Raw genomic sequence first — 21,756 nt, 5'->3', positions numbered from 1 at the left:
AAGACTGATTTCTAGTTGGTTTTTATTTATTCCTTTTGGCTCTTCTATCTGTCTTTCTTTTACTTCTTTATTTCTATAATTCATTTTGTGATTTTCTTTCACTCCATTGTTTTTTCATTGAGAGATGATATAGTATCATTTCTTTTTCATTATCTTTAACTCCATCGTTTTTTCTCATTAGAGGATGATATATGATATCATTTTTCCCTCCACCATCCTTCTCTCCATCGCTTTTTCAACGTAGTATCATTTATTCATTCACTCCCTCTACCGCTTTTTTATTAAGAGTTGATATGAAATGATATCATGTCGTGTAATAATCATCGTAAGGTAATGATACAAATGATACAAATCACTTACTCACTGAACCGTGCAGATACGAGAATAGCTGGTACGGTCAAGTGGTTTAATTTCAAGAACGGATACGGATTTATAACGAGGTAGCTATGCCATGTTCTGCCACTTTCACCAGCGCCATCTTCATCATCGCTATACTGTTTTGTAATCAAAATCACAAAAACCATTATTTCGATTACAATTTTCTAAACCACCATCACCATAACCATAATCATTGTCATTATCACCATCATAATATCATCATCGTCATTATCTTCATCTTCATCATTATTATCATCACCAGAGACGACACCAAAGAGGACATATTTGTCCACCAGACGGCCATAACGAGATGCAACCCTAACAAACTGCTCAGAAGTTTGGGCGACGGTGAAGCTGTCGAGTTTGACCTTGTCGATGGAATCAAAGGTCACGTTATGATGATGTTGATGATGTTGATGATGAGAATGAGTGTGATGATGGTTAAGATAAGGGCAATAATGATTAAGTGTGATTACAGGTTTGAATGATGATAAAGCCCATGACGATGATAATTACGACGATGGTGATGACGAATTTAAACCTCATCACATTCGAGATGATATGAAATGAATTCCTAAAAAACTTTTCATCTACCCAACACAGGAATTGAAGCGGCGAACGTCACAGGACCGAACTGGCAGCCCGTCATCGGAAGCATCCATGCTTCCATCAAGAGGTTCAGCAACAAAATGAGATCTAGGTATATTTTCTGACATTTTCCCCTCTGCTTTTTCGAAAAAAATTTCGTAAAAATTAGTGCAGATCGAAATGATGTTGCTATCAAGATGGTGCAATAATAAAATTAAGCGAGACTGACTATTGAATTGAAGTTGAAATTTTTTAACGAATTGAGAATAAATATTTTAATTTTTTGTTTGCTCGCAAGACTGCAGTCGGCAGGGATGTACGGAGACGACAAGCACGGCAATTTCTTCTCCTCCGGACATCTGGTTAATGGATTAAAATTACTAACCTACGTACAAATCATCAAACAACTTAATCAACTTATTTCAATCATTAAATTAAGTGCACATCTACTCGAAAGATTGAATGAATATGTTTAACGTGAACGAACGAGTGAACGAACCTCAACCCACACAGACTGGGCCAGCCGGAGACAAACTGGCCAGCTACCCTCTTTCTGGAAATTCCCTGCCATTTTTCCCAATGGGGCATCACTATCATCACCACGACATGTTGAGCCCAAAAAAGTTCGGAAGTCCCATAAATTATTTTGTCAATCCAAGAACTCAGATGTACGTAAACTCGAACCATTCTCTAAGCGAGCCGAGTTCCAGTTGCCATAGGCTAATGGTGACGTCGAAGTCTAAGCAAGATTTGCTGGTTGGTTGATTGACTGGTTGATTGGTTGGTTGACTGATTGATTGGTTGGTTGACTGATTGATTGGTTGGTTGACTGATTGATTGGTTGGTTGACTAATTGATTGGTTGGTCGACTGATTGATTGGTTGGTTGATTGACAGGTTGGTTGGTCGGTCGGTTGGTTGACTGATTGATTGACATCCAGTTGGGAACTTACTTACGTGAACCAATTTTTAATAATTTCACAAGAACGGGAGAGGATTCGGTGACCATTCGCTGCTTAGAGACAAGACGTCGCATCCCTACTCCTACTGCACATGTCAGGTTGGTGCAACTGGCATCTATTTAAATCAACATTCTTTAGTTTAATTAAATTTTTTTTTATTAAAAACAACAAAATATTAATTTAAAAAAAAATAAAAATTAAACTCCACTCAGGAAGTGAACCACAACCAATCATGTCCACTATTTTTCCCGCCAATCTGCAATAGCTCCTACTACAACCAATCACCGACTGAAGAAGGTGCGGGCGACATCAAGCCAGCCAATCGCGTCGTCCTTTCATGCTTACGTCATCCCTTCTCTGAAAACGCAAACATGAACAACAACAGCAGCAACAACAACGTCAATCTCTACACGACCTACGGCTCTAAGGGGTCATGTGGGGGTAGATACTGCAACAAACCCTGCTGCATGAGACTCGCTCCATACTCGGCCTCTCAGGATCTCTTCCCCAGGGATGCCGATATTTCTGAGGCCGAAATTGTTACACAGTCTTTGGTCGGTTTTAATAATTTTTTTGACATGAATAAATAGATAATATACTGACTGATTACGAAAACTGAAACTAGCAAGCAAGCTGGAAAATAATTTGGTGGAGTAATTTTTTTTTAAATTGGCGGACGTAGGTGGATGAGATGAAGAAGATGATCAGCATGAATCAAGTTAAGAAGGGAGTCTATCTCGATCAAATGAAGCAGATCATTCTGGAAGAAGTTTCGGTCAGTCCAGTCATTGATCGAATGAGTGCACGAGTAAATGGATGAATGAATGAATGAATAAATGAATGAATAAATGAATGAATGAATGAATGAATGCAACATCATCATCACAACCACTTGAACAGCACGAACTGAAGAACGCTTGTGAGAATGCACTGACCAAACACATCCAAAAGGTTCTCCTCAACAAATTGACCTCCGCCACTCGAGATTGCTGCAATGACGTCATCGTCAGCAACAGTAGCGGCAACATCAGCAACCACCACAGCAACAACGCCTTGGACGAGCAACAAAAACAAGATGGCGTCGATGACGTCAATTGTAACGCCCTTGCCGATAACGATGACAACAAATCTGGCAATGATGATAATGATGGTAAGAGGGTCGACGACGCTGATAGTGATGGCAAAAAGTCCGGCGATTGTGACAACAATAGCAGAATTATCATCACTAATGTTGATGGTAGTTGTAAAAAATGCGCCACCGATTACGTGGGACAAATTGATTTAATGAAATCTCAGCTTGTGGCCATCAAAGAATCAAACGTTGAAGAGGACGATGATGCCGCTGAAATTGTAACTACTGCTGCTGCTGCTGCTGCTACTACTACTACTACTACTATTACTCAGGGTGTCGGTGATGAAGCAGAAAAATTGAAAAATGATGAAGGCGTTGACAGGAGTGATGATGATGCGGTGGAAAATATTATCATTGATGATGTAGTTGATGATGTGAATGAGTTTCAGAGGAATGGGGAAGGAGGCAATGGTAGGGAAAAGTTAGAATCTGTTCCTTAAGAGTCTTTGCCGAGTAGTATGATTCAGTAGAATAAAATTAGTTAATCTATTTCTAATTTAGATGATAATTAAGATTGTTAATTCGGATTTTTTTGAAAATCAAACCTAATAAAAAATTATTTTTAATTTATACTTTTGATTGATGATACATTTTAAAAAACGATTAACCCCGAAAAAAATATTGAACAGTTTTAATTGTTCTCGATTTCAATTATATTTTTCATTGCTACTCTTGTTACATTCATTCAAATTATTTTTTTAAATTTCGAGCTAAGTGGAAAATAAAAACAAAAAATTCTAGCACCGGTTTTCCGAGTTCACTAACAATTTTTATCAAAATGAAATAAGTTATAAATAATTTTCTTTCACTATCAAATGTCAAAATGCTAAAAACAAATCTTTGAAACCATTTTAAGCATCCTCATCATCTTCATTCTCATGTTCAACCCGCGCACGAGACATCCTCACATACGTCTGGCGTCTTTGTGAGGAATGATTTGGTCTGGTCTATAGTCAGTCTCACAACATTTCCGTATATTGGAAACCTGCATAGCTTTTCATAAGGGACGATCTCCACCTACAGAAATTTATAAGTTATTATCAGATATAATTAAATAAAATTAAAGTAATAAAAATAATAATCATAAATATAATTTTGAATATAATTACGACAATAATTATAGACGTAATAATAAATATTAATATCCGACAACTCTAACGAACGATAAGGAAGGGGTAATGCTCTTGGAAGTACTTTAACGTTTCGTTCAAGTCCTGTTGGTTATCAATATAAATTAAAAAGTTTGTAAAACTTTCTCTCTTCTTTTTCTTTCTCTCTCTCTCTCTCTTTCTTTCTCTCTCTCTCTCTCTCTCTCTCTCTATATATATATATATATATATATATATATATATATATATATACTATATATTTGTGTATGTGTGTTTGTAGAAAGATAATACATGTTAGGATAGTGAAAATTTACTAACTTGGTTTATAGAGAAAGATGGAAAGAAAAAGAAAGAAAGAAAGAAAAAAAGAAAATGAGAAAGAGACAAAGAGAATTATCGACAAATAAACATATAAAGTATGATTAAATATATAAGGTAGGATAAAATAAGATAAACTGATAAACTTACTAACTTTGTTCACGAATTCAGGCCAAAATATTTTTATGTCACACCTACAAATTTTATTTCAAAATTCGAATGTAACAGTGTAATTAACCAGTAAAAGATATTTACAAAACGATGCGCATACAGACAATCAGACAGACAGACAGACAGGCAGGGAAACAGACAGACAGACCTAAAAGCAACTAGATATTTAGACATTCAGAAAAACAGATGAATAGAAACTAACTTACATGATCAACTGTATCAAACATAATCCCGTTACGATGAGAAAAGGAAACATTATAACAAATGAGATACACTGATTAAAAAAATTCAGAATTTTTTCAAAAATTATTCGAGTTCCTAATTTAAAATAAACTTGCCAAATTGAAACGAGCTTGAGCTAACAGAAACAAAGTAAGCATAGTCGTCAATTTAATTACAGTTATTCATTTATTTATAACCGACTTGACAGTTCCTACTTTAATACTTTGGACGAATGTCTAATTTTTAACAAACTATTTAACATATGTGAACTTTATTTTAAAAATATTCACAACTACCACTACTAACACTCTATTTTATTTTATCAAAGCATTGAAAATAAATTAAATTACTCTAAAAAAGAATTTGTTGTGAAAGTTTCTAAGATTTTATCAAAGCATTGAAAATAAATTAATTTACTCTAAAAAAGAATTTGTTGTGAAAGTTTCTAAGATTTCAAATGAAATCTGCTAATGTTTTTTTATCATATTTCAAATCGTCAGCTATATATAAATCAAGGAGACAATATAACACGCAAATCAATATAAAAAATGTTAATAAATACGGAGATACAATTAGATAATGATATATATATATATATATATATATATCTTCAGATATAATATCATCTAAACATAATGTACATAATACATAGATGGTTATTTCATCTAAATAAACAAACATATCACTCTCTCTCTCTCTCTCTCTCTCTCTCTCTTTATCTATAAATAAATACACACAGAAAAACGCACACACACACATACCACGCACACACACACACAAAAACACACACACACATATATATAAATTTAATATAAATACATTAATTACGTTTCTGTAGATATAAATAAATAAGCTAAACAAGAAGATACAACATATCCGTCGTAAAAAATCAGCCAATAGAAGGGGCGCTTTCCACGATATCCTGATCGTCTACGGGAATCCTTACCCTATCATCCCTATACTCCAGGGACACTGGATATCCAACTGGGACTACCTCGATCTAGATTTATTTAGGTCAAGTTAGGAAGCATAACGTGTCAAGTTATATGCGAATAAATTGATTGGTTAGTTGATTGGTGGGCAATGAACTAACTGATTATGATTAGTGGTTTGTGGAGTAATTGAATGGTTATTGGATGTTTATTTTTTGTTGTGCCGTATTGTATTTGATGTAAGAAAATTTATAGTGTTTTTTGTGTGTTATGATTGTTTAAATGCCTTTTGTATGTTTCAGTTTTAAGAGTAAATCACCCGAAACTAAAAAAAAACAAACTGAGTGTCTACAACTTCTAGTATACCTATATATATTAAATATTTGAAGGACAATGTTACTGTCATCAGATGATATAGTACCGAAAACCCATTCATTTGTATGGCGTACTTATAATTATTAGTTTATCATTTAGAGGTTGTCATTAAGTAGATTAGAGATGAGTTAATTAATCGTTGAATGAAATGTTTGATTTCACTAAGAGATAATACCATAACAAATTTATTTAGATGAAGCGTGTTTGTACTCTTGTGCTTGTTTGTGTTTGTTTATGTGCGTGTGAGTGTGTTTGTTTGTGTATGTGTGTTTGTTTGGGTATGTGTTAGGGTATTTGTGTTATTTGACGAAACTGAGATTTATTTGACAAAAAAAATGAGCATGGATGGAATTGTTTATTTCTTACTTACGATAATATCCGGATAGACGGATTTGACAGCTGCTGCTGCATCCCCACTTTTCTGTGTGTGTGTGTGTGTGTATGTCTGTGTGTGTGTGTGTGTGTGTGTGTGTGTAAATGTAAATACAATGTTACATTGATTGAGAACTTTTTGCCTTTACTATCTTTCAAGAACGTTTTACGTTATAATGAACGACTAAAAAATTAAAAATTAATAACAACACATTTTATTTATATTAATAACAATAAATTAATAATGACAATGTGTGTGTGTGTGTATGTGTGTGTATGTGTGTTTGTTGATAATTTCATAAAAAAAAATAAAACAAATTTACCATTCCAACCAATTCAGGCCAAACACGTTTCTCCGCAGTGTCCTCGGGTCTGGTTAGAAAAAATACGTATGTTTGTTCTTTATCACTTCATATAAAACTTTTGTTTCATGAAATAAAAAAATTCATTCATTAATTCGATTATTCCTTCATTAATTCATCCATTTGTCCATTTATCAATTACTCCATTCATCCATCCATCCATCCATCCATCCATCCATCCATCCATCCATCCATCCATCCATTCATTCATTCAAAAATAAATTACTTGAAATCTAAAACCAGAACTCACATCACTGATTTCAGCAGTATAAAAGCCGACAATGTTAACAACAGAAATTTTCCCATTTTACTTCGAAACTTTTTGTACGAAAAAGATTTAATAACTTAGAAGAAAAAAACAAACTTAAAACCAAAATTTGCACTTTTAAATATTTTATCAAGTAAGTTCGACCAGCAGGTACTAGAATGTAACTCTGAAATGAAGAAATGGAATTAAAACTAACGCATAAAGGATGAGTTGTTGTTATAAGAGAGGCCCGTAATTCAATACACATCTGCCACTATCCAAGCACACACCCGTAACAAACTTAATTAATTTCATTCATTCTTTCTAACGCTCTTCCATCCATCCCTTCATTCATCCACTTTTCCATATGCAGATAGTTGCTAAAATTAATTACTCACACACACCACACACGCACACGCACGCACACCAAACAATCACAATGTTTTACACAAACGCACTACATAAACACTACACAGCCACACACACATATACATACACACACTCACACACACAACCACACACATAGACTACACAAACACATACACAAACACATTCACAACCGCACACGCACAAACACACACACGCACACACACATACATTTTTACTTAATTTTATATTCATCGTAAACAGCAAATAGATGATAATGAAACCAAAAAACACCTATTTGGTGATCTTTAACATTGCCATCATTAAAATTAACGTTTAGTTATATTATATATATATAATTTGTTATATGTATATACACGTACGTGTGTGTGCGTGCGTGCGAGTGTGTGTGTGTGTGTGTAAAGGTCCATGTAATTAAATATAAGGTTGTGAACTTTAACCCCACATTGAAATCCCAGTATTTTTCCTAAATGAATAATATATATGTGTGTGTGTGTGTCTGTGTGTTTGTGTCTGCTATGTTTGCTAATTAAATATTTGGAGTCAATCGGAGTCAATATAGATGTATAGGCTCTAATGTGCTTCTACATGCTTATTGTGTGTGTGTTTATGTCTGTGTACGTATGTGAGGGAGTGTATGTATATGGTGCGGTTTGCCACGGGTGCGGATTCAAGAGTGCTTTTAAACAATCTCCCGAAAAATTAAATTTTCACTTTTTAAAAAATTTTCAGATTAAGAAATTTTGTTTTTACGTTTGTTTGCATATGTATGTACGTGTGTGAGAATGTACGTGTGTGTTTAATGGCCATACCTGAGTCTCTCTGGGGTCTACGTTGGGAAAACCAAGCGAGCAGCTCCTACTAATTACTTCAGTAGATTTGAATAAATAAATTTAGTTGGCTAACTTACGAAACTGCATGCGTTTTTACGAACAACTAATACAAAAAATTTACTTGACAAAAATAAATTTTAAAAACAATATAATTAAATCTAATTATTTAGTTTAGAATTATCGTTGTCAATTTCAATTAAAAATATAGCTTTATGTTTAGAAAACAGAGTGGCTTACTGAAATTGCATGGGTTTCAACAAACGACTAATACGAATATAAATTTGACTCAATATGTTTAAAAAATTGTACTTGAATCGAGTTATGTTATTTGAAACTATTTTTGTCAATTTAAATGAAAATATTGCTCTTTGTTTCGTAAAAACGGTACCTAACTTACTCTTAACAAGGCTATAGGTTAGCTTACTTGCTTCATTAAAATCTCGAAATTGTTGGTAGGTATGTTTGGTTGAATGATTGTTGGCGCTCCAGCAAACCTCGCAAATATTTTTTTAAATTAATTAATTAATTAATCTTTTTTATTTATTTATAAAAATAGTTTATCTATGAGAATATTACACTAAATAATTTTCCACCGCGTGTCTATGCTCACATCACCATGGTGACAACTTTTGTTTTGTTACCATGGCAACAGTAGAAATTCGCAATGAGAATGATTCAAATGAAGCAAATGGTGGAAATAAAGTTGTGAAAGAGGGGGATAATGTTGATGACAGTAATTTAGTTGAGGATACAAATGTGGAAAATTTGGAAAATGAGAAAAAAGTTGAGGAAAAGTGTCCTCTCACGTCGCCTTCTTATTCATTCGCTAATTATATGCTGGATTTGGGTGAAAGTTTTGTAGCCAGGAATGTCATAGTTAGGTTAGTTTGGTTGACTTTTTGGATGCTGTTGAAATTCTTAATCAAGTAACTCTTACTGTTTTCTAAGTGTATATTGGAATTTTGTAAGACTTCTAATTTTATTAATACTATCTAATCTATCTACATTGTTAATTAGTTAGAATTACAATGTCACTCTATTCAAACAGACTTAGACAGACAGACAGCGTTTCAACTTTTTTTAAAATGAAATGTTCATTATAACACATCATCTTCAGCAAAATAATTTTCATAATATCATAATACTTAAAAACGCGTTTGCACGTAACTCATAGAAAAGTAAATTGTCTTACATTTTAAATTTCCACCGTGATATTGTAGGTACGATGGTGACATGCTGAATGGACTTTATCATGGTTTTGGTAGAGCAGAAATTGTCCATGGACATTGCTACACTGTCAGTAATGTTTAAAAATATTTATTTTGTTATTATTTTGTTGTTGTTTTATTCTATTTTATTGTTATTTCATCACAATTCGTAATTTTAAATGACATACTCTTTCACGATTCTTAATTTTAATACAGTTCATTCTGTACCCTTTCCCCTTAGTTAGAGATTCAATATTTGAACGTTTTAAGAACAAAATTTTGATTTTTTGCGATAATTAAAACAATTAAACGTAATAATCAATTAATTAATCAATCAATTAATCAATCAATTAATCAATCAATCAACCAATTAACTAATATTTAAAACATAACCATCTAAACCGAAAGGGCGAATTAAGAGCAGGTTTCATGCATGGGAAGGGTACGTATGTTTGGTCTGATGGCCTTAAATACGAGGTATGTATGTATGTATGTATGTATGTATGTATGTATGTATGTATGTATGTATGTATGTATGTATGTATGTATGTATGTATGTATGTATGTATGTATGTATGTATGTATGTATATATGTATGTATTTATTTATATATTTATGCATGTGTGTGTTTGTACGTGTGTGTATATATGTAACATTTGGGTTTTCTTTGTTTTACAGGGGGATTTTTTTTGTAATCAAATGACAGGCATTGGAAAATTCACCTGGCTGAATGGAAGGTTATAGTGTGAAGAGTAATTTTTTATAAAAAGTATATAATTATTTCAAAATTATTCCAGAATTATTATTATTATTTATGTTTTTTACCAAAAGTTATTATGCAGGCGATGTTAGGAACAGTGTCAGGCATGGTCGTGGAGTTTTTTACCATGCTCCACGCATGCTGAAATATGACGGTGATTGGGTTAGAGGTCTCCAACATGGGAAGGTAACATTCATTCATCCTTTTGCTCATTCCTCCGTTTACTCACTTACTCATTCATTGGTTCATTCATTCATTCATTGGTTCATTCATTGGTTCATTTATTTGTTTGTTCGTTCGTTCATTTGCTCATTTGTTCGTTTCTCCGTTCGTTCATCTGTTCGTTCATTCATCACTGCCAAATCCATAAAACGTGTAAAAATTTTTTTCCAAGGGATACATGACCTTTGACATTGATGAAAAGTCATACTACAAAGGCGATTGGGTGGCCAATAAGAAACAAGGCTACGGCGTTCGGAAGTATATTTCGGGGAATTTTTACGAGGGTGAATTTTTGTACTTTGTAATTTTATTACCACCCTTACTAATTAATTAATTAATTAGGCCATTAGTTAAGTCGATAATCAATTAGTTAATTAGGTCATCAACAATTGTCATCAATAATAAGTATTATTATATGGTATGGTATTATTATAGGGGAATGGTTTGAGAACATGCGTCATGGAAATGGAACAATGCATTGGGTGATGGAGAAGCAGAAATACATTGGACAATGGCGATGTGGCGTCCAAGTTTGTATTTCGCATTGTATTTCGGTATGTGTATACGTTATCAAGTTTGTATTTTGCATTGTATTTTGCTCGCGTGAGTGTGTGTGTGTACTTTGTATGTTCATACGTTTGTAGGTATTTTATAGTGTAGATTTTATTTGCTTGTTTTATGTATCGTGTATTTGTATGGGACTTTTCTACGTATTGTATGTATGTATGTATGTATGTATGTATGTATGTATGTATGTATGTATGTATGTATGTATGTATGTATGTATGTATGTATGTATGTATGTATGTATGTATGTATGTATGTATGTATGTATGTATGTATGTATGTATGTATGTATGTATGTATGTATGGTACGTACGTATGTATGTATTTATAGTTATTATTATTATTTCACATAGGAAGGCGAAGGCGAGCATACATGGTACATTAAAAGATCACCAACGACCCATTATTACCTGAGAAATTCATATAAAGGTAGAAAGAACAAATGAAATGAATTATGCAATAATAATAAACCTACTACTAATGGAATAATAAATAATAAATTATAATAATGTTACGTTTAAATAAGATTATTGTGCATTATGTTAATTTTGTCATGAATTATAAATTTACTTAAAAATCGTGTTAGAATGAACAATTTGTGAACGCTGGCCTGCGACACAAGAATTTTTTTTTAGCTTTGGTCTCCTAATCATTACCTTATTATTATTAATTTGGATTGATTGAATAAAATTTGATTTGATTTGATTTATTTTAGGCTCATTTAAGAACGGTTTGAGAGACGGTTGTGGGTGCTTCCGGTACGCCTGTGGTGCCTTCTACAGTGGCCTCTGGAGGGATAATAAGAAAAATGGAAATGTTAGGCTACTACTACGACAACGATGATGACGATGATGGTGTAGATGATGATGACGACGAAGGTGATGACGACGATGAGAATGATGATGAGAAGACAAGAGTTCGAATTACAGAATAAAAAAAAACTTATAGGGAAAGCTCGTCTTCAAAAATGGCCGAATATATGAGGGCGAGTTTCTCAATGACCGTATCGTTGAATACCCGGAAGTAGATTTAGACGATAACTTCCGGTCTAATGATAATGATGATGATGATGGCGGTGGTGGTGATGGCGATAATAAAAGAAGTAAGGTTGACATCAGGACGAGAACGCCTCTGCCATCTGGTGAGAGCCCTTTTTTAAAAATTTATTACAATGCAGTAGTGTAATTATAACCATGGTCAGGAATAAGATACAAAAAACAATAATAATAACAATAATAGTAATAATAACAATAATAAAAATGTAAAAAATTTGTAGAACCAAGAGAGAATAGCAACATGATAACGGTGAAAGAGTCGATGCTGGGGTTTAAGTTGGGTATCGCGAGAGTTTTAGACGAGTTTACAGATGATAGAGACAGATGTAATGAACATTTGCAAGTTGGTTGGTTGGCTGTTGGTTGGTTGCTTGGTTGACTGGTTGGCTGGTTAGTTAGTTGATTAGTTGGTTGGTTTGTTAGTTTGTTGATTGGTTGGCTGGTTGGTTGGTTATTTTGAATGCATGCGAGCGTGTTTGTATGTGATTGTGTGTACATACATACATACATACATACATACATACATACATACATACATACATACATACATACATACATACATACATACATACATACATACATACATACATACATACATACATACATACATACATACATACATACATACATACATACATACATACATACATACATACATACACATACATACATACATACATACATACAACCAGATATTAAATGCGGTACTGAGGTACAATACCTACACTAAGAAGATATACTCGTTCTACAGCCGTCTGGGCTATTCTGAAAATGAAAATATCGACAACGTATACGCACTCACTCAGATGCAGATGTGGAGGTTATGATAACGATGGTGGGGTCGGGTGGGAGTAATGATGATGATGATGGCTATGATGATGATGATTATAACGTGATGACGATGATGATCGTTTATTTTGATTTGTTTTCTTTTTTTTATTTTAGATTTATGAAAGATTGCAAATTTCAAGAAATACAACGATTGGAGTTGCCCGATTATGATGCCATGGCCAGTTAGTGTCATGGATGGATAAATAATTCATTCGTTCACTCATTAATGAATGAATTGATAAATAAATTGATGAATTCATTCATTAATTAATTCATTCACTCGCTCAAGCATCCGGAAATGACATTACGTTCCACCCAATGAGAGCCATTCATTACGACGAATTCCTCAGCTCCATTATAACCATCTCTTATAAATTATTTCGTCAAGAAACCAAGTAAAAGTTAAAAAGAATGAATGAATAAATGATTGGATAAATAAATAAATAAATGAACGAATGAAAGAACGAACTTACGAGTGAACGAACGAGTGACTGAATGAACGAATGATTGAACAAACAAGTAAATGAACGAATGAAGGAATAAACAAATAAATAACATCCGTAATAACTAAACTTCACAAATTATCAATATTTAAAAATGAAAAATTTCCATGGCATTGGAAGGTGCGCTCCTCCTTACGTGTCGACATGTTACGATAGAATGATGAAGGAATACGTATTAAAGCATGCTTGTAAGGTCAATGGTCGGTTTGTATTTTTTTTCAATTTTTTTTATAACATTTGTCAAGTTTTAATCAAATACATTGTTTTACCTATTCGCATATTTAATCACTTCTTCGTTCGTTCGTTCGTTCGTTCGTACGTTCGTTTGTTCATCCATTTATCCATTTAATTATCACTTTTTCAATCTTTCCTTCTTAGGATATTTCTACCACACAGCTGAGAAAGCACGCGAGGTAATGCAGCAGTTACAAGATCAATGGCTCCGTTATCATAACTTATGTAAGGCGCTAAACTTCAATGTGAGTGTTGGATTGCTGACGATGACGATATTGTTGATGATAATGATGTTGTGATGATGATGATAATGATGATGTTGTGATGATGATGATGTTGTGATGGTGATGATAATGATGATGTTGTGATGATGATGTTGTGATGATGATGATAATGATGATGTTGTGATGATGATGATGTTGTGATGGTGATGTTGTGATGGTGATGATAATGATGATGTTGTGATGATGATGATGATGTTGTGATGATGATGATAATGATGATGTTGTGATGATGATGATGTTGTGATGGTGATGATAATGATGATGTTGTGATGGTGATGATGGTGATGATGTGATGATGATAATGATGATGATGATGAAATGAATCATCTTAACAGAAGAAGAGAAGGAAGAAGTTGAAGACAATAACAATGAGGCAATTTCTCTGGCTGTTGGATGTACGAAGTTTATGAATTAACTTTCAATCATAACTATCATTCACCGACATCATCATCAACGACATCGTTATCATCATCGTCGTCGTCGTCATCATCATCATTCACCGACATCATCATCATCTTCATCATCAATATCGTTGTCATCGTTATCAGGATTTGAATTTGATTGACGACACGCTGATGGCCTCCGATGTGATTGATGTTTTAGCATCTGACGATAGGAAGGTTAAATATCACGTCACCTGCATTTACATGGAGTTCGAGGTTCATTCATCTATTTTCTTTGATTTTTCAATCAATCATCCTAACACTCATTCATTCGTTCGTTCGTTCGTTCTTTCTTTCGTTCGTTCTTTCGTTCGTTCGTACGTTTGTTCGTTCTTTCTTTCGTTCGTAACTCGTTCGTTCGCACTTAATAATATTTAAAAATAATTAAATTTCAAAAATATTAAAGTTGAATTTCAAAATGATTTGATTGAAAAGTTAGGGTTTTATGACTATATGGAGGCCTTGGTAGGCTGCTCTCTAGTGAGGAGGTACCCACTCTGTTATTGCGGCTTCGATTCCAGGACATTCATGTTCATTGATGAGGTTGTTTCTGGTTTCATTTCTTGTTATGTTATTTTGCGTTTATGCTGTGCTGTTTTATTGCTAAAGTATTATTTAGTTATTATGACAACAACAAATATATGTTGTGTTGTTAGTAGCTCAGTGGCTAGCGCGTCTGGTTCTACGTGTCGCATTGACCTCGTTTGAAAGCGAAGACATCCTAGTCTATTACATGCTACGCTAAAACTGCATATGAGTTGGATTTGGTGTTTTGTTGTTTGAAATTCAATAAAGCCCTTTCGAATAGTAAGAAATAAGCGCTATATTATTAGTAATTATCCAGATGGGCGGAGTGATTGATTTTAGAAAATAATAAATAAGTAGAATTTCGGAGTTGATCCTGCTGCAAACGATGAGGAAGAGGAAGAAGATGATGATGCTAAAGGTGGCGACGGCGACGAAGGTGGCGACGATGTTGCTGCTGCTGCTGCTGCTACCGGATCGCGTGACGGAGAGAATGAAAATAAACATAATCACAAAGACATGAAAATGGTGATGTTATTATTATTGTTTGTAATATTATTATTATTATTATTGTTATTATTTACATGCTTTTTTTAGACCGAAACAAAAAACGAATTAGCCGGTGCTTCACATAAGAAGGATGGAAAGAAGGGAGAAGAAGGAATGAAAGACGATGCTGATAGTGATGGCGATGTCAATACTGCTGATAATGATGATGATGGTTAGTAGAAAACATGATGATGATGATGATGTTGTTATTGATGATGATGATGTTGTTATTGATGATGATGATGACAATGATCATTTGTTCTTGCAATTTTTTGGTCTTAAAATCAGAAAACAGTAAAAAATGTAGCTCCCAGCAGAAATCAAACCGAAACGCAGACAATGTTGTCAAAAGTTAGTCGACTATTTTTATATCTCTACTATATTTCAAAAAAACAGTTAATGATAATAACATTGCCAGTCGTTTAACCCATGCATCCGTATTGCGTACAGGCAATAAAATTTTAATTATAAAGAATAAAAAAATGTATTTTTATAACATAATGTTTATTAAAAATCTGCTTTTCCTCTAGATAGCTTATCCCATATAGCCCACATCGGCAATTTTGAGGCCACGTTCTCAAACAAATTTCAAAAATTTGTCGTTCAAGATTACAGTACTGCACTGGATTTATTCTTGAAAGAGAAATTGCCAAAATGTGGAGATGATGGTGGCGACGATTTCGTTGACGAATGTGACAAAAATTTGATTCCATTTTGGGAGATAAGTTTGGTCTAGATGAAAAAAATTAATAGCTACTTGGCGTTGTCTTTTTTTTATACCTTTCAAACAAGCAGTTGAGATAGAAAGATAATTGCAATGAATTTATTAATATAATGAACATTTGCAAGTTGGTTGGTTGGCTAAGTAAGGTACAACTTAAGATTAGAAAATATCGAAGTCGGCATAACGCACGCGTTCTGGTGTAAGCAAATTTAAACAAGTTGAACAATTTTTCTTTTTTTTATCTTGAAAACTCTAACTCCGTCAAACGCAAAGAAAGTAACAACATACAAGGTTCGTAACGATGAAAATAAAATTATGAATGTAAAATTTTTATTGTACGTTTCTGAAAAAAAAAACAATTCAGATCGCGTTTTTCTCGACAAGTTTTATGCTTAGGTAAGCCTTCATTAACAATAACAAATCGTAATCAGAAATCGTATAAATAGAAGAAAAAATAGAAGAAAAAATAATACTTAACTTTACTTGTTTTATGCGATACGTCGAAGAATTTGTTAATATAAATCGACAATGATTATGTCCAAAACTGCAAACGAAAATACAAATTAAATGTTATGTTATGTGTTTCACGTGATTAACAGGCTAAATCATTTTGTAGTAAAGTTTTTCAGTCGAGACCGTCGGTTTATTACGGTCATGACTGTTTTCAGAATTAACAATTTCGACATACTTTGTAATTATTCAATCGTCATGAGCATTGCAAATAATTCTAAGCATTTTAAGCTGAACAAAAAATCAACGTTTGTATTGGAGAAAAAAATCAGTTTTTCTTACAAATTTTAAAAACAAGACATTTATGTTTAGACTAAAGAGATGGCAGGTCTGCTAGCTATCAAAGCTTCAGTTTCCTTATCGACGGAGCATGCCAGTGTACCGAACATTGTGGCAACATTACCATTGAAGGTTCCCTCCGTTGATACAGACCCAGAGAAACTAACGTTAAATTCACACAAAAATGGTCTGCAGTTGTCTATGGGTATTACTTCTGTGACTACTGCCTCTGGGAGAGTTACTATTGATCTGGTGTTTAGATGGTTTAGCTGGGTTTCAGATTTTTCTTTGAAATTGTTTAAAGTGGTGATGCAGTCTTTAACGTATGTAGTATAATCATTATGCTCTTTTGTGTAGTTGTTGAATTTATCATTTATATCGTCAATCAAGGTACCTGTGTATTTTCTGAGTAAAATTTTTATTTCACTTTCTTTTTCGATTATCGCTTTGATTTCTTTCTCCACATTAGCTTTCAAGTCATTAAAATGGGCCTCATTTTTCGCCAGCACCTCATGCAAGATCTTCACTCTTCCAGTCGTAGCAGTTATCTTTTCTGAAAATTTTGAATAAAAATTTTCAAACTGTTTGGAAATACTATCAAGGATATGATTATTGTGAAGGTCTAGCAAGCAATGAGGGCACGAGTAGTCCTTACAAGTTACACAGTATATGTTAACCGACGTTTCTTTGTGAACCTTGCAAAGACTAAATTCAAAGGTCTTGTGTAAAAATTCAGGCGTTTTCATACCCATTAACTTGTGACCTTTCGACGATCTCATATTGAGATGATACTTCGAACATAGCTTACAAAAATATTGCTCACACTGGGGGCAGTAGTTAACTGACTCGTTTGCCAGACAAGAATTGCAATTTTTCGAACAGTTTTTCTTAGGTAGTGCTGCTACAGTCTCTTCTGTTGCTTCCTGTTGAGTTTGAGTTTCATGAACTTCGTTGTTGTCTGTTGCTGCTGATTGTTCCATGCTGCTTTTTATAATAATACTGTGTAATAATTTGTATGTAGTTAGTGAAGAGGCAAAAATAATGTATAAAGTTTAATTTGATGAAAATATTATCTTGATCGTTATAAATATTTAATAATAACCATGAGATTGACAAAGTTTTTTCTGTTTATGCAGAAACCAAAAGCTGGAAATAAAGGGCTATTTTAGGAGATGCTAGAGATGGCTGGGTATGTCATGTGTAAGCAGTTGTTTTGAGTGCAATTTTTACAATCTGTTGATTTTGACGTCGAGTTAACTGTAAATAAAAATTACAGGAGTACATTGTAGCATGTCGATCATCTGATGAATTTATTTTAACCAAATTTAAAAGATTTTTATAGTATAGTAATTCAACAATATTCTGTATGAATAGGATATTTTCAAACGTGAATCAAACACGAACTAAACTAGGCAAGGGGTAAAATTAAATACCAGTTATAGGTGTATCAAAATGCGTTCGAATCATGCCTTATTTGATTGAAGTTGATACCGACTATTCAACCAAATATTTAATTTATCCCATCTCTACATCTCACTAATTCTCATCCAGCCAGCAACAACAAACTCCTTCGGCAGAGGAACTTCTCGATGTTTGTTTTGTTTGATCGGTTAAAGTCAGCCTCCGAATTTGGGTTATAAATTTTCTGAATAGTAAAATATTTAAAATTAAAATCGTAAAACGTAAAATTTGAAAAATGTACGAGGCCATTTACAATGTGGCCGTCACCGTCAAACGTTTCAAAATGTTCCCGATATTCGAGGTGGCCCACTACATCCTGACCTGCCTTTCGGTTAGGGAGTACACGATGAATCTTAGCAAAGGTCAAATATCGAAAGGTCAGTTGTGATTGGTCAATAATTTAAGTTCTCATTTTAAAATTTTATATAAATAATTGCATGTGTGGACTTATTTAAATTTTTTAATGGGAAAAGCAGAAGACCTATTAAAATTTAATCTTGTTTAGTTTAGTTAAATTAAAACTAGGTTTTCTCCCTGGCCTTTAACCCTTTTAAAACTTAACTTTAATTAAGTAGGTAAGAAAATGTACTGCATTAGCAATCAATATTTAAAATGATATCAGTGATCGTAAGAAGGTAAGCAATTGATTTTTTAATAATATGTGAATATGTACGATGCATTGCATTGCAAGGTACTTACTTACTGTAAGTAGATAGAGTTGTAAGTGGATAAAAAACAAGTGCACTGAATTGTAGGCAAACAGCCAATTAAAAGTTAATGACCATGAGAAGCAGCCATAAATTAATCATTTCTTGATAGATATGTATATATATAATATTATATACATTGATGATTAATTTATTTATAATTAATTAATTAATCATTAATTTATGATTAATTAATTAATCATTTCTTGAAATATATATATATATATATATATATAATATCATACACATTGATGATTAATTTATAAATGATTTAATAACAATTTCAGATTCTCAGGTTTTGTTTTCGAGGGCCCATCCACTCTGTGACTGGTTCGGTAATCTGCTGATGTGCTTTGCCGGAAGTTTCCTGGGAAATTTTCTGCTTGGAGAACCTCTCATTACTCCGTTACAAAACACCAAAGAGATTGTAATCATCACCGTAGTTTGGTCGGTTTTAATTATTTTTAATATTTATTAAAATTAAATATATAAAATGATTCTGTTATTTTTTTGACATACCATTGAAGGTACCTTATAAACTATTCACCTTTTGATGTTTTCTTCAATTTCATCAACCTTCTGCCGGTTAAGTTTATTCTGAATCTGTTAAAAGAGGTCAGAAGAGTGAACAAAGTGGATCAAGGAATTAATTTTGCCTTGAAAGTCATGCCTGACACCCACATTGTACCCCTTGCGTTTGGAATACTCAAAGGTTTTTATGCTAATTAGAGTTACATTGATGATGTGCAATTAATTAAATCCATAAATGTTAACCAATCATTCAAATAACTTTTCGTTTTTGCTGTTGATTAGAGACATTTTTGAAAAATTAACATATGACCTCAACATTGACAGGTACAGCGACCAATCACATGAAGGTATTTCACAGACTGACATGTGGGGTGTGGCAGCCCTCATCTATTGAACTCCTCAATCCATCAATGTTATCCTCATTTGTCATTTTGTTTCATTGTTATTAACAGTTACCATTATTATTTTAGTTGGTTTCATTGTTTTGTACGATGTAATAATCAAACTCTTTTTTTAATAAAATTAATAGATTAATTGTTCTATCTCACTTCTCAGAGTCACCAAAACAACTTTTCTTGGTGCCTTGCTGCTCTTCCTCCACAGATCTGGCCATCTCTCGTTCATCCCAGAGCCCATCCTCTACCTCTTCATCGTCGTCTTCTTCCTCAACATCAAGTTATTATCCTACTTCAAGGTCGATCCTTTTGTACCCGTGGAAAACCTTCTGGGTTGTTTATTCACCGGGGGAGTATTAGACTCCCTAAAGAGGGCCGTCCAACAAACATCGACCGGCGTGGCGGGTACTCGATTGGGGATAAATATTTCAGAGTCAGCCAGTGGAAATGTTCCTGGAGGTCCTGGGGCGGCTGGCGCCCAAAAAGAGGATGGGGCTGGCGGTAATTCTGCTGGTAGTGCCGGAGTGAAGGCAAAAAAGGATGATTAGAGTTTTTCAGAGGAAATTTTTTTTCTTTTGATGCTTATTTTTTTTCTTTGCCTTCAAGTTTTTGTTTAGCCTGGTTTTTATTTTTCTTTCAAAGTCTGTCATTTTTTGTTTGATTTATTAAGTTTATTAGTTTTTGTTCATTCATTCATTTATTTGTTTGTTTGTTTATTTATTTATTTTCCACTTGTTTGTTGTTTCTTTATTTGACTTGTAAGTTCATGATCTCATTTATCAGTTTCATCACAATTTTTTTCTTTAAAATTGAAAATGAAATTTACATATTCTGTTGTTTAACATTATTTCGTTTCGTTTACTGAAATTGTTTTTTTTTTTAAACAAAATTATCCATTCTAACAAGTGTCTTTAAGAGGAAGAAGAAAGGGTTTTTAAAAATGTTCAAATTTCGTTTAATCCGTTATCTTGTATACTGCATGTAGTGAATTGGATTTGACTTACCTACCTACAATCATATTTTTGGAGTGATTTTAATAAGTAGTATTAGCATGGATTATATATATATTCATGAGTATTAGCGAAAATACTTTTGAGTGTTACCGAATTTGTTTTCACTTCTCTCCTATAATTTTTCTTTCAACATGTTTCTCCTTTCGTGACAAGTTAGTTCTGTTTTTCAATCCAAGATTGTTCGAAATTTTTTGTCGGTTTAATTTTGAAATAAGTTCTGACTGGTTAGCCAAGTACTGACTAATTAATTAATTAACTAGCTAATTTGTCTATTGTTATTATTGTGACTTAATATTGATTATTTTTGATGTAATGATAAGTTAATGATAAGATCACAGACTTCACCAGATTGCAAGAGTTTTATAGAATCCAATCAATCAGTCAATTAGCATTAATCACAACTTAATCACTCTAATCAAATCAATTATATTTCACGATTGTACGTGAAGATTATATGTATGTGTATATATATATATATATATATATATATATATATATATATATATATATATATATATGTTGGTAATAGACCATAATTTTTACAATATTCTATAAATTTATCGAATGT

General features: G+C 33.1%; 5 protein-coding genes across 5 annotated transcripts; 4 read left to right on the top strand and 1 right to left on the bottom strand.

The window, feature by feature from the left end:
• Window positions 1–378: 378 nt before the first annotated feature.
• On the top strand, window positions 379–1,055 carry HELRODRAFT_146547 (hypothetical protein; the record flags this gene model as incomplete). The annotated part of the gene is made up of 3 exons (XM_009016415.1): window positions 379–440; window positions 641–765; window positions 982–1,055. Coding segments are annotated over 3 exons (261 nt in total), but the record flags the coding sequence as incomplete, so codon positions are not given.
• An 8,966-nt stretch (window positions 1,056–10,021) lies between these two features.
• HELRODRAFT_76393 (hypothetical protein) lies at window positions 10,022–11,987 on the top strand (the record flags this gene model as incomplete). Its single annotated transcript, XM_009016414.1, has 7 exons — window positions 10,022–10,072; window positions 10,274–10,332; window positions 10,427–10,541; window positions 10,750–10,861; window positions 11,013–11,107; window positions 11,498–11,573; window positions 11,860–11,987. Coding segments are annotated over 7 exons (636 nt in total), but the record flags the coding sequence as incomplete, so codon positions are not given.
• A 1,640-nt stretch (window positions 11,988–13,627) lies between these two features.
• Window positions 13,628–16,304, top strand: HELRODRAFT_170612 (hypothetical protein; the record flags this gene model as incomplete). Its single annotated transcript, XM_009016413.1, has 8 exons — window positions 13,628–13,733; window positions 13,912–14,012; window positions 14,387–14,446; window positions 14,600–14,710; window positions 14,930–15,037; window positions 15,617–15,740; window positions 15,857–15,919; window positions 16,099–16,304. The coding sequence occupies 8 exons, from the start codon at window positions 13,628–13,630 to the stop codon at window positions 16,302–16,304; spliced, it is 879 nt and encodes a 292-aa protein (XP_009014661.1).
• An 806-nt stretch (window positions 16,305–17,110) lies between these two features.
• Window positions 17,111–18,061, bottom strand: HELRODRAFT_170611 (hypothetical protein; the record flags this gene model as incomplete). The annotated part of the gene is made up of 1 exon (XM_009016412.1): window positions 17,111–18,061. One exon carries the CDS (start codon window positions 18,059–18,061, stop codon window positions 17,111–17,113), a length of 951 nt encoding a protein of 316 aa, XP_009014660.1.
• A 572-nt stretch (window positions 18,062–18,633) lies between these two features.
• HELRODRAFT_98638 (hypothetical protein) lies at window positions 18,634–21,627 on the top strand. Its single transcript, XM_009016411.1, has 5 exons — window positions 18,634–18,919; window positions 19,537–19,696; window positions 19,777–19,961; window positions 20,105–20,192; window positions 20,336–21,627. The coding sequence occupies exons 1-5, from the start codon at window positions 18,778–18,780 to the stop codon at window positions 20,721–20,723; spliced, it is 963 nt and encodes a 320-aa protein (XP_009014659.1). The 5' UTR covers window positions 18,634–18,777; the 3' UTR covers window positions 20,724–21,627.
• The last annotated feature ends 129 nt before the right edge of the window (window positions 21,628–21,756 follow it).

The sequence above is a fragment of the Helobdella robusta genome (genome assembly GCF_000326865.2).
Source record: "Helobdella robusta unplaced genomic scaffold HELROscaffold_18, whole genome shotgun sequence".
Taxonomy (NCBI): Eukaryota; Metazoa; Annelida; class Clitellata; order Rhynchobdellida; family Glossiphoniidae; genus Helobdella; species Helobdella robusta.
Note: the sequence above shows the minus strand (reverse complement) of the source record. Positions and strands in the feature narration are given on the sequence as shown.

Bases quoted from the DNA above. Each gene is read 5' to 3' on its own strand.
- HELRODRAFT_98638 (XM_009016411.1), top strand. From the start codon at position 18,778: ATGTACGAGGCCATTTACAATGTGGCCGTCACCGTCAAACGTTTCAAA. The intron at 19,697-19,776 runs GTCGGTTTTAAT...ATACCATTGAAG, and splicing joins GTAATCATCACCGTAGTTTG to GTACCTTATAAACTATTCAC. The intron at 19,962-20,104 runs GTTTTTATGCTA...CAACATTGACAG, and splicing joins TGCGTTTGGAATACTCAAAG to GTACAGCGACCAATCACATG.